The following is a 14,111-nucleotide window of genomic DNA, read 5'->3' on the forward strand; positions in this document are numbered from 1 at the left end:
GTACTACGGTGCCAACTGTTCACAACGAGTGAACTAGGTTAACGCCCTTATTTTTCGAGCACCAACCGAAGTATTCGAGCGGTTCCAAGCAGTGCTGTTTTCTGCAAGTACTCCACCCTTATTGGAGCTCCTATTTGTTCCACGTACTTCTCAAGATTTTTACTCGCTGTTCGCAGGGCTCCGACAATTATTGGTACTATTGCTACCTTTTTCATCGACCGCAACTGCTTAACCTCCCAAGCTAACCTGTCATACCTAAAGACTTTTCTTTCTTCCTTATCGCCAACTGGGCATGCTATATCTATGATCCAGCATCGTTTGCTTTCTTTCTCAATTAACACTATATTCTATTATTATTATTATTATTATTATTATTATTATTATTATTATTATTATTATTATTATTATTATTATTATTATTATTCTGACTTATTCTGAATATATCTTCAGAAAAGAAATAACAGAAAACAAGAAGCCATGTGGATAAGATTCTATTTGATGTAAAACGGATGTATCAATAGTCATTCATTAATGGATGTCGTTGACTGATAATTTTTTTTTTTTTTTTTTTTTTCAGAAAAAGGAAAAAACTTTAGAAAGAACATTTTCACTTCAGCCTTTCCTCAGAAAATATGGTGAGACTCAATAATATATCTATAGAGTGCAAGGAATTTTCCTTTTTTTTTTTTTTTGGTCTCGTTTTTCCTCTTCTTAAAGATTTGTTGTCTGTCTACTATCTTGAATGTAGTTCCGCATTGAACCAGGCAGTGATAAGTGATTTTTGGCATAGTACAGGAATTGTGAGAGAAAAATGGCTTAAAATACCTGTGTTATCATTACTGACAGACAAATACGTAGATACACAAACACACATGTATGTTTGCAAGCATGTATATATATATATATATATGTGTGTGTGTGTGTGTGTGTGTGTGTGTATAATTATATATATACATAAATATACATATATACACAGTTGGAATTTACAAAAAATAAACAAAACAAAAGTCGAAGACGGATGTGTAAACAACAAACAGATGTATTAATTTAACGCTCGGGAAGTGAGGAAGTCTTTTACGTTTCGAGCCTACGTTCTTCAACTGAAAGGAACACAGAAATAAACAGAGAGAGAAAATAGAAAAAGGTTTAGTTGCTAGCGATCAATCGTGGTGAATGCCGGACAGAGGTGGTCAGGCAGGAGAGTTAGGAAGAAGGGGAGATAATAAAGTAGTAGAGATCCCAAAGTGAATGTGCGTGTGCGTGTGTATGTGATAGCGTGTATGTATAGGGATGGTGGGGTTGGAATGAGTAGAGGTGGGGTAACGATGAAGGGGTGGCGATGAAGGAAGAGGGTGGAAGGGAGAAGGTGGGTAGGAGTGAAGAGAAGAAGTAGGTACCAGAGAAAGAGAGGAGGGGTGGTGGGAATGAAGGGAAGAAGTAGGTGTGAGAGGAAGAGAGGAGAGAGGAGGGGTTAGATGAAGAGGGGAGGAGAGTTGAGCTCATGTGGCGCAAAGGAGCGAAGAGAGAAGATTAAATACTGTTCACGGCGAAGACGTGAGTCTGGATGGCCCCTGTGCGAGGACAATCCGAACACAGACAGGTGTTGTCCCGTGACACAGGCAGACACATGGCTGTACAAAGACATACAGAAACAAACTTTATACGCACAGACACAGATATACATGCTCACAACACGCATATACACACATATATACATACATGTACATGCACACAGACATACATGCACACACACATAAATGTATACACACGTACATGTGCGCACACAAAAAAACAGCATACACAAGAGAAAACAAAACTTTTCTGAGTGCAAGCCTGTGAGTAAACATGCGTATGTCTATATTCGTATGTGTATATTCGTGTGTATATGCATATACTTATATTTGAATGTTGCTATGTTTGTGTACGCGCGCGCGCGCGTTTGTGTGCATTTGTAGAGCTGCGAGTGTGTATATCTATATCTTAAGTTTGTAGGTGTTTATATAAATTTATAAAATGAGAAATCTCTTCACAACCTTTGAAATAATAATAATAATAAAACTGACACTCCGTCGGTTACAATGACGTGGGTTCCAGTCGATCCGATCAACGGAACAGCTTGTTCGTGAAATTAACGTGCAAGTGGCCGGGCACTCTACAGCCACACGTACCCTTAACGTAATTCTCAGGGAGATTCAGCATGACACAGGATGTAACAAAGCTGGGCCGTTGAAATACTGGTACAATTTATTTTTGCCAGCTGAGCGGTCTGGAGAAGCATGAAATAAAGTGTCTTGCTCTAGGACACAACGTATCGCCGGGAATCGAACTCAGGACCTCACGGTCGTGAGCCAAGTTACTCTGACCACTAAGCCACGTGCTTTTTTGAAATAAGAAGCGTGCATGCTCACACACATGCATACAAACACAAGCATTCACAAATGTATCAACTACCTTTCCTCTATTTTCTCTCTTTCGCTCCTCCTCCCTAATAAAACTCTCTTATATTTGAACAAAAAAAAAAAAATACATGTTGATAGGCGCAGGCGTGTGTGCATTGTAAGTAGCTTGCTTCCCAGCCACATGGTTCTGGGTTCAGTCCCACTGCATGGAACCTTGGCTAAGTGCCTTCGACTAAGTGCCTCAGGCCGACCAAAGCCTTGTTAGTGAATTTTGTAGACGGAAACTGAAAGAAGCCCATGGTATGTGTGTGTGTGTGTGTGTGTGTGTGTGTGTGTGTGTGTGTGTGTGTGTGTGTGTGCGTTTGTCTCCGCCACCGATTGACAGCCGGTGTCTTTATGTTGCTATAAGCTAGAGGTTCGGCAAAAGAACTCGATAGAATATCTATCAGGCTTGAAAATTAGTACTGGGGTCGATTCGTTTGGTTAAAATTTTTCAAGGCTTTGCTCCTGTACGGTCGTACTCTTATGTCTGAAGCAAGTAAAAGAATTGATTGAGTTCTAACATAGTAAAAATGGCGTAAGAAATATTTATAGAGGAGTATAACATATAAAATCAACCCCTGTATTTAGCTGTTACTTTTTGTTTCAACACTGGAAAGATGAAGGGCAAATATGACACATGACTCAACTCTAGTAACACAGAAATGGATGACAGAAAATTTTCATGATCACATAACCCTTAACATCTGGCCTCCTAATACCCCAGATCTCAATCCATTGGACTATTACATGTGGAGCGTTGTCGAGAGAGAGAGAGGTCAATGAACATGGCCATAGCACCAAAGATCCTTTGAAAGCTGCCATAGTCAGAGTAATGTCCAAAATGAACCAGGACCACTTGATTCGAGCATGTAGATGATTTAGATCTCATATACAAGCAGTTGTTGGAGATGAAGGTGGCTTTACTGAATAACATTATAGAAAAGAAGTTTCATTTTTATCCTCGTAGCATCTTTTGGTAAATAAAGTTATTATCTTTTATTATATATCTGTTTCTTTATAAACATAAATCTGTCCTCGAATATCTTACGCACCCTGTATACATGTACGTATGCGAAAACATCATGGACGTCATCATTCTTGCAGTTTCTCGAGCTGACGTCTGCGGATAAGTATGTGACGAAGTGAGTCAATACAGAATCAGTAGGTCTCGTCACAAACTTACGCACACACCGACGCAGAGCAGACATGCATACACACACACACACACACACACACACACACACACACACACACACACACACACACACACACACAACTTTCTGTGTGCGTGCTTGTGTGTAAGTGTCTGAAGATTAGATATTCATGTATATAGACCGAGGAATGCTTGCTCTATGGGAAAAAGTGTACTGTGTTAGTCGCTTTGAGTTGTTATGTTCGCTCACATTCATCGTTAATGCGTTTGGTTTGTGTTGTGCTGAAGTGTTGGTCTCCTCTATAGATAATCTGTCTCCTGATGAGTTGGTTATTCATCAACATTTCTCACACGTGCATATAGATGACAAATTATATTTTTGCTTCAAATTAATTCCATTACACCATTGAAATCACTTCCTCCGTGTTTTGTCTTGTTTTGTGCGTGAGTGCATGCGCGCGTATGTGTGTGTGTGTGTGTGTGCGTGTGTGTGTGTGTGTGCGTGCGTGTGTGTGTGTGTGCGCGTGTGCGCGTCTGAGCGCTTTGCTTCTGTTAGCTGAAAGAAGAAAATGTTTGGGTAATCGATCAGATGCGCTAGCAATCATCCAGCATAACCATCCCGTTGAAGCTCATGACGTGTAACCATGTTTTCAGTACAGGGGACAAGGCTGTTCGAGCCTTCTGATATTCCTTCGTCTGTTCCACCGTTTGATTTGCAGGGTCTTTCCCAGAAATCTTTGCTATGCTTCATTCTGGTTCTCAATTCTCAGATGAACAAAGCTTGCGTTGGCATATTTTATCTAATATTGGATCTCCTCTTCAATATCTGCGTTTTGTGAAAGATGATTGACTCACATATTATTGTCTTCGATTCTTAGGATTCGTACTGTCTGTCACTCGGTTTTCGTTGTGTGAAGTGACAGAGACCACAGTATACCCACTGAACAGAACGCCAGTTTGGTTCATTGCACGGTTCAAAGCCAGAAATTTTAAGGGTGGGTGAGGGAGGGGTGGCTAGTCGATTACGTCGGTACTTAATTTTACCGATCCTGGAGGGATAAAAGACAGAATTGTCCAAAATGGGATTTGAACTCAGAACGAAAAAAAAAAACGAATAAATATGGCTAAGCATTTTGTTCGACATACGTTAATGATTCTGTCCAGATAATGGTAATGGTCTGTTTTTCACTTTCTGTCTTTGTAACCTCAGAAGTAGAAACGATGCCAAACAAACCAACGCTGAATTTCTCTCATATCTAGCAAGGAAAAGCGACCTCAGCGGTACCACCTCGTGTGCTCCAAGGCCCAGCATCTCTTCAGCTTCTCAGCAGTCTCAGAGAGATTATCTATAGAGGAGACCAACACTTCAGCACAACACAAACCAATTTTCTCTACTTACGTTGAATTTATTCCCAGCTCTCATATATGTCAATGAAAATATCTGTAAAGAAAATAAGTAGTTCCTCTGCTGATGTCACATTAATTGTAACATTATCTGAGCTCAGTAATTGATGTGTGGTCTCTGCTCTGGAAAAGAATCTACAGTTATCACTCGACATGTCGCGGTTCACCTATCGCTCCTTCTGTACGTCGCGGATTTTTCTGACTAATATATGTAAATTTATATCGCGGTCTCCTCAGCATATTGCGGGTCTCTGCGACCGATAGGTATTTATATTTTTTAGATTTTAATTATTTCTTTGGTAAAATAAGCCTTTTCACGCCTAAAAATTAATAAATTAATAAATGAAAATACAGTACTGCACTGTATAACACACTAATTAAAGTATATTGAAAGAAAATACGTAGTGAACCGTACGTAGACTAGTAAACAAAGAATCGCACATATTGTATGGAAAACGAAACTCGCGAGGCGAGTATGTGGTGTTGTTTTGCATTTATAATAAAATAAATTGTTGTTGGCACTCCGTCGCTTACGACGTCGAGGGTTCCAGTTGATCCGATCAACGGAACAGCCTGCTCGTGAAATTAACGTGCAAGTGGCTGAGCACTCCACAAACACGTGTACCCTTAACGTAGTTCTCGGGGATATTCAGCGTGACATAGTGTGACAAGGCCGACCCTTTGAATTACAGGCACAACAGAAACAGGAAGTAAGAGTGAGAGAAAGTTGTGGTGGAAGAGTACAGCAGGGTTCACAACCATCCCCTGCCGGAGCCTCGTGGAGCTTTAGGTGCTTTCACTCAATAAACACTCACAACGCCCGGTCTGGGAATCGAAACCGCGATCCTATGACCACGAGTCCGCTGCCCTAACCACTGACCCATTGCGCCTCCACCAAAATTTTGGAGGAGGTGGCCAGTCGATTAGATCGATCCCAGTACGCAACTGGTACTTAATTTATCGACCATGAAAGACAATGTCGACCTTGGTGGAATTTGAACTCAGAACATAAAGACAGATGAAATACCGCGAAGAATTTCTCCTGGATGCTAAAATTTTTGCCATCTCGCCGCCTAATAAAATAAATATATACAAATTATAAAAATAATAATAATAAAAAAAAAATATATATATATATACAGTACTGTTTCTACTTCGTAGATTTTCACCTATCGTGGGGGGTTTGGGAACGTAACACCCGCGATAATTGAAGGATTACTTTACTCAGATTGAATAGTTGGCCATTGTTAGACTTGCTCTATTAGAACCATAAGTTTCTATCTGCATGTTAAATAACTTCTGTATTTAAATTTCTTTACAAGTGTTTTCCATTGCACGTTTTTTCTACACTACAGCCTTTGTTTGTTGGCAAGCTTTCCTTCTTTGGCTATTAATTCTTGTCTCTTTGGCAAGCCTGATAATTTGGATGAGTTGTCTGATTTGGGCGTTTCCTGCCAAGAATGCAAAGACTGCTGAGAAGTTGAAGAGATGCTGGACCTTGGAGCACACGAGGTGGTACCGCTGATGCTGCATTTTTCCTTGCTAGATATGAGAGAAATTCAGAGTTGGTTTGTTTGGCATCGTTTCTACTTCTGAAGTTAGTTCGGATTGAGTTGACTTGCCAAGTTATATAATGTTATATATAAATATATTAAGCGACTGTCCATCTTATTTCTTATTTCTTTATTGCCCACAAGGGGCTAAACATAGAGGGGACAAACAAGGACAGACAAAGAGAGTAAGTCGATTACATCGACTCCAGTGCGTAACTGGTACTTAATTTATCGACTCCGAAAGGATGAAAGGCTAAGTCGACCTCGGCGGAATCTGAACTCAGAACGTAACGGCAGACGAAATACCGCTAAGCATTTCGCCCGGCTTGCTAACATTTCTGCCAGCTCCCTGTGGTCACATGATCAATCATATGGCATTGCTTTGGTTAGAGGCGCTGCCAAGAAATCTTGCAGCTATTACCTTGTTGGAACAGTGTGCTGGTGACTATTGAGTTCTGATCCTCAAATTTACTTAGGAGTAGAATATCTTATGAGTCAGCTTTTGTCGTGCTCTGTTTTTAAATTGTACCATTCCAGAGATTGGAATCATTGAGATTGTCTAGAAAAATTATTTTGTTTTGCTTTAGTTATTTTAATGCTGCCTAGAATAATGCAAAATGTCTCTTTAACTTCTGTGTCTGTGTCAGGTATAGTTAGATATACATAAAAGACACATGTGTATTAATTAGAACCAGCGTAATTTAAAAAGTAATTTACTCTTTACTCTTTACTCTTTTACTTGTTTCAGTCATTTGACTGCGGCCATACTGGAGCACCGCCTTTAGTCGAGCAAATCGACCCCAGGACTTATTCTTTGGAAGCCTAGTACTTATTCTATCGGTCTCTTTTGCCGAACCGCTAAGTTACGGGGACGTAAACACGCCAGCATCGATTGTCAAGCGATGTTGGGGGAACATACACACACAAACATATATATATATATATATATATATATATATATATATATATATATATATATATATATATATATATATATAGATATATACATGCATATATATGACGGGCTTCTTTCAGTTTTCATCTACCAAATCCACTCACAAGGCATTGGTCGGCCCGAGGCTATAGTAGAAGACACTTGCCCAAGGTGCCACGCAGTGGGACTGAACCCAGAACCATGTGGTTGGTAAGCAACCTACTTACCACACAGCCACTCCTGCGCCTATCAATGTTCTACGAATGCCAGACACCTGTTCATTTAGACTGTCGATTAGATCATAGTGAAACGCAAAGCGTATTTTGTGTAAATACCATACTTCCTATGGTTTTTCTCTCTCCAAAACAATAAAAAAATGAACATCGGTTGTCATGTTTTCTCACTTGCCTCTTACTAACCAGTCCTATCTCAGTAAGGGTCGTATTTTCGATATTGAAGCACGATAGTCCCCTAGAAACAAGAGTTTCGGCTTGTCAATACGAGATCCAAGATTCCACAATGATTGGAGTTAACAAACTGTCCAAGATATTACCAGCCATCACAACCATTGAAGGTGTGTAACTCACTTCAGCTTGCGCCACCGAACTTAGAACTTCAAAATCCATTTGATATAGAAGACAAGAGAGGCTGTTCACACTTTCCTAAAATGCCATCTCGATTCCCTTGATAAAAGAGACGATCCCATGGAGTGTCCCGCAGCGTACATGCAAAATATACAAGTATATACACACATAGCTCATACATATAGACACATGTATGAGCATCTATATACCGATGTTGTTTCACATATAATTTATGCGTTTGTGTGTACACACACTCACATATGTATGTATGTATGTATGCATTCATACATGCATGCATGTATGTCTCTTCTGTTCTTTAATCATTTAAATTTTTCTTCTGAAGAAGGAGCTGGTTTCTAACAAAGATAAAAATCCCCATCTTTGAAATGTAGATAACTAAAACAACGTCACATTTTAAACCTGAGAAACGTCTTACATAGTTTTACCGTTCCGCTTACAAGTTGTATTTGTAATGTGCGAATCAGTTGGTTGGTTTTCTTTTTCTGAAAATCCAAGTTTATTCAGACTGACAGTTCGGCAATTACTTACAAAACCAAGTGCTCCAGTTATTATTGGAATAAATGTGAATTTGTAATCCGGATAAGTATGCATGTATGTATGTATGACGGCAGTAATGTCACCAACAAGAATAATAACAGTAAAAACAAACAAGGAAAAACAAGGAAAAGAAAAGAAAAAAGATCAGCAACAACCTATTAGCTTAACTCAACGCAAAATGAATAAATTTGAAACAAAACAAAAATGTTTGTTTCTGTTTATATTCTTGTTTGAAGATCTGGCAAAAAAAGTTGAGTGATATGAATTTGGAGTTCTACCAAGGAATTTTCCCAATGGCAAAAGAAGATTATGTGTTAGGTGAAAATTAAAATTGTGCTTTTATTTTCAAGCTAGTGTGTCCAAACATCATAACTATTTTTAGCGTCATACCACGCTGTTGAGTTTAATGCAACTGACCCGCAGCTTGGGATGCTCGTAGGTCAACAATCTTGTTTTATTTTTAAGTTTATCTACAGATTTTCAATAGAGTTTAGAGCGAGTACCGAAAGTTACAACGTTTCGTATACGAATATGTCTACTAGGATACAGTATTGACTTATAATAATACTTTAACATACTTGATAGTATATCATAGTTTCAGAACGAAAGACTGTGTCTCTACCAGCAATTGATATGTACCTACCAGTTTCCAGGAATGTGTCTAATATGTATATTGGTCTAACCATTAGTGTTACATTGATAAACTTAGCGGCTATTTAGGCAATGTATTTGTGGATGGTTAATGGGTTGGGTAGGTGCTGATGAAACAGCAATAACTCCCGAAATCTGCATATACACCTATTACCTATTTTTCTATTTTCGATCATATTGTCTACATAGTCGCATGAAAACAATACACTGCTAACGCAAAAGCAGGACACAACATTAAATTATAAACCTTTAATACACTTGGTAGTATATTATAGTTCCGAAACAAAAGATTGTGTCCCTACCAGCAATTAATAATCTTAAGGGTTTTATGGTTTCCGTAGTTAGTATGCAATCATACCGTAGTACTGACTTCAAAGCATATTTGCCGATCATATAGACTAAATTATATATTTCAGTCTTATATGTATTTATACGTCAGCAGTGTGTGTATATGTGCGTGAGTGTGTGTACGAATGTATATATGCATAAATGTGTACATATGTTCTCTCTCTTTCTCTTTCCTTCTCTCTCTCTCTCTCACACACACACACACTCACATATACACTCTCATACACACTCTCACACATACACACACTCTCTCTCACACACACCCTCACACACACACTCTCTCACACACACACCCTCACACACACACTCTTACGCACATACTCTCACACACACACACACACCCTAACACACATACTCTCTCTCTCACACACACACGCTCTCACACACACACACACACTCACACACACTCTCTCACACATACACACTCTCTCTCACACACACTTTCTCACACACACACACTTTCTCACACACACATACTCTCTCTCACACACACACTCTCACACACACACTCTCTCACACACACACACACACTCTCTCACACACACACACACTCTCTCACACACACACACACTCACATATACACTCTCATACACACTCTCACACATACACACACTCTCTCTCACACACACCCTCACACACACACTCTCTCACACACACACCCTCACACACACACTCTTACGCACATACTCTCACACACACACACCCACGCTCTCACACACACACACACACTCACACACACTCTCTCACACATACACACTCTCTCTCACACACACGCTCTCACACACACACACTTTCTCACACACACATACTCTCTCTCACACACACACTCTCACACACACACTCTCTCACACACACACACACACACTCTCTCACACACACACACACTCTCTCACACACACACACACACTCTCACACACATATACATATACAGGCAATATCGATCAAATTGATATTGCCTGAACCAGGGCACAGTGTGCCACACGTCAGATGTGGAAGTCATCGTAGAGCAGCATGAGACGAAATGATTTGTTTAAAAATCTCAACGCACCACTCGGTCCACGAATCGAACCGCCGACCACCTGATCATTAGCGAAGCACCATAATCACCAGGCCACACGCCCTCATCACATACACATACGCGCGCGCAGCGGGATGAATTATCGATTTACTGAAATTATATACGTGGCCAAATAGTGTAGACCAATCGCTTGAACTAAAGAAATTCTCCAAAATTGAAATTGACATGCAGATAAGCACAATAGCTGATGATACTTATTTCTGGCTCAATAAGCGTCATCAGCACAGCAATTGTTCTATTTTACGTTCGGCAGACGAGACACTCTGATATATAATATACAAGAACAGAGCCGAACACAATTATGACCTAAAATGAACTAAGAGAAATAACTCGAAGTAGCAAGTGGCATGTGGAGAACGATCGATTCTTCGGATTATCTCCCTTCCTCATTTGGAGATAATATCAAATTCACACCAGGCAGTTGTTTTCATCGGTCTGGAAACGGAGATATTTTCCCAATAAATCAAGAATGTACCTTGTACGTTATTTCATACACTGTTATTCGTTTTTGCTGTTCAAATGCATGCCATTGTCCTCACCGAGTTATTTCTCTTGGTTCATTTTCCTTTTATTTGTGTGTGCGCGCACGCGCGAATGAGTATTCAATCACACGCACACACACACGCACACACACACACACACATACACACACACGTACACACACGTACATAAACATACACATGCCCGCGCGCGGCGTGTCAGCGCAGTTTCTGCAAATAAAATTCCAATCACAGACAATGGTCAGTATGTCTTTTACTTTTTACTCAGTTTGGTCATTGACCTGCGGTCATGCTGGGGCATCCATCACCTTCAAAAGTTTAGTCAAACAAATCGATACCTAGTTAGTATTCGCTTTGCTTTTTTGCTTTTTTTTTATCTTTCTGGGTTTTTTTTTAAGACTGGTACTTATTTTATCGGTCACTTTCTGGCGAACCGCTACGTTACGGGGGCCTAAAAAAACCAACAGCTTCCGTTAAATGGTGGTGGTGGTGGTGGTAGTGGTGGTGGGGAGAGGAAGCAGAGGCACAAGCACACACACACAAACACACACACACACACACACACACAAACACAGATAGACATATACAGTATATACACACGCGCACACACACAAACACTCACACACACACACACACACACACATATGTAAATTGCTCAACGGGCTTCTTTCAGTTTCCTTCCACTCAAAAACAAAAGCGTCACGTTCAGTCTTGTGGTGTTAGGGAAGTAATTGAAAGTTTGGTTTGAGTGCGAACTTTTCCTCAAGATCCTAAAAGAACGGAACCGATGTTGGATTTAAATCTTGGCGGTATGTTAGTTCTATATTCAAAACCAGAAAACTAGAGGCCAATCCAGAATTCTAGAACCCCGATTGCTGAGAAAACTGACTAAATATATAGAAAAAAAATAAAATAAAACTAAAAAAAAGACATAAATAAAAATCTGAAAATAAAAATGTTACGAAATGTCAAAAGCGAAACGAAATATGTTTAATGAATCGGAACTAAAAATACTACAATATTTCGGTAAATTCTATCTATTTATCAGTCTGTCTGTCTGTCTGTCTGTCTGTCTGTCTGTCTGTCTGTCTGTCTGTCTGTCTGTCTGTCTATCTATCTATCTATCTATCTATTTATTTGTCTAGCAGTCTGCCTATTTGTCTGTTTGTCTGTCTCTCTCTCTCTATATATATATGTATATCTAACTTTTCATCTTTTATTTGTTTTAATCATTGGACTGCGATCATATCTTGATGAATTTAGTTGAACAAATCAAGCCCGGATTTTTTATTTTTTTGTGTGTTTTATCAGTTTCTTTAGCCGAGTTGTTAGGTTACGGGGATGTAAACAAATCTACACCGGTTGTCAAGCGGTTGTGGAGCGCATATACAAGCACAAAGACGCACACACATACATAGTCATAGATAGATAGATAGATAGATAGATAGATAGATAGATAGATAGATAGATAGATAGATAGATATATGACATATAACGAGCTCCTTTCAGTTTCCGTCTACACAATCTACTCACAAAACTTTGGTCAGGCCAGCGTGTAACGCCGTGAGATTGAACCCGAAAGCATGTTTGGGAATCAAACTTCTTATGATATAGCTAAGCCAACGCGTGCGCACAAACACACACACATACACACACTTGCGTACTCTCTCTCTCTCTCTCTCTCTCTCTCACACACACACACACACACACACACACATATAGATATGTATATGACAATTTCACATACGCTTATAAACACACAAAGACGTATATATAAACACGTAGAATTATGATTGAAAACAAGGATGATATTAAGTTTCTTTCAATCAATTAAAATGTTTCAATTTTCACCTCAGATTGTTTTTTCGCTTTTTTAAAAATTTTTTTAAATGCATTAGTTTCTACAAAAAAAATTAAAAAAAAAAAAATGTGATTTTCATTATCAGCATGCACTAATTATATGATTCGAAAACTGAAATAAATAAATAAATAACTCTGGTGAAATCTTGGTGAAATTTTGTTTCTAGTATTTTCTTCCGACAAATTGAAGTTGACTAAAATGAGTGTGAAAAAGTTTTAATAAGATCCGAAGACAGTAAAAAGAAAAAGGAAAAAAAAAAAAAATATTAATCCCAAATAAACAAAACAAAAATAAAAACAAAACATACAAAACGATAATGTTATAGATATTGTTGTCTTTTACTTACGTGGAACCGACAGCAATTAAGATAATTCCGACAATTACCAATATCAGTCCGAATATAAACAATCCAAGAACTCCCAACCGCGGGAGAATCCAGTCGTGAGAATTTCTGCTGCTTAATCTTCCTTGCATGGTGTCAATAAAAACAGTGACACGCTTGAGATGGAAACGGAAGTATATAAAATAAATAAAATAAATAAATAGGTAAATAAATAAATAAATAGAGATAGGAAAAAAAAAAAATCAAAAGCGGGGTGGAAGGAAAGGGAAAAAGAAGCGGGTAGATGGATAAGATTTATAAATAGAAATTAAGAAAAATGGTAAAGTGCAGTAGAATTTCGAACTTTTTTTCTTTTTTTTTTTTTTAATCCAATTCCTCTGAAAGAAGTTTGACGACAAGTTGTCGGTTTTGAAATGAGTATATATATATATATATATTTTAGGCTGGCGCTGATAGTTATTCGGGTTGTGTTGTGTTCGTCGGCATTTGTTTACTACTAAGAAAACAACCCTCATAAAATAACTTGTGCCGTAAGTAGCTACTAGTCAATAACTATATATATATATATAATTATATATATATATATAATTATATATATATATATATATATATATATATATATATATATATATATATATATGTATGTATGTATGTATGTGTGTGTGTGTATGTGTGTGCGTGTATGTATGTATGTATGTAGGTA

General features: G+C 38.5%; 1 protein-coding gene across 1 annotated transcript in view; it reads right to left on the reverse strand.

Moving 5' to 3' along the window:
* LOC106877067 (uncharacterized) overlaps positions 1-13,557 on the reverse strand; it is a 165,006-nt gene extending 151,449 nt beyond the window's left edge. Inside the window, exon 1 of the mRNA XM_089365505.1 lies at positions 13,412-13,557. Coding sequence (XP_089221631.1) covers positions 13,412-13,539 — 128 coding nt within the window. The 5' untranslated portion in view covers positions 13,540-13,557. The remainder of the gene's footprint in view (positions 1-13,411) is intronic.
* Between the last annotated feature and the right edge of the window lie 554 nt (positions 13,558-14,111).

The sequence above is a fragment of the Octopus bimaculoides genome, chromosome Z (assembly GCF_046866305.1).
Source record: "Octopus bimaculoides isolate indiv1 chromosome Z, ASM4686630v1, whole genome shotgun sequence".
NCBI classification, from domain to species: domain Eukaryota; kingdom Metazoa; phylum Mollusca; class Cephalopoda; order Octopoda; family Octopodidae; genus Octopus; species Octopus bimaculoides.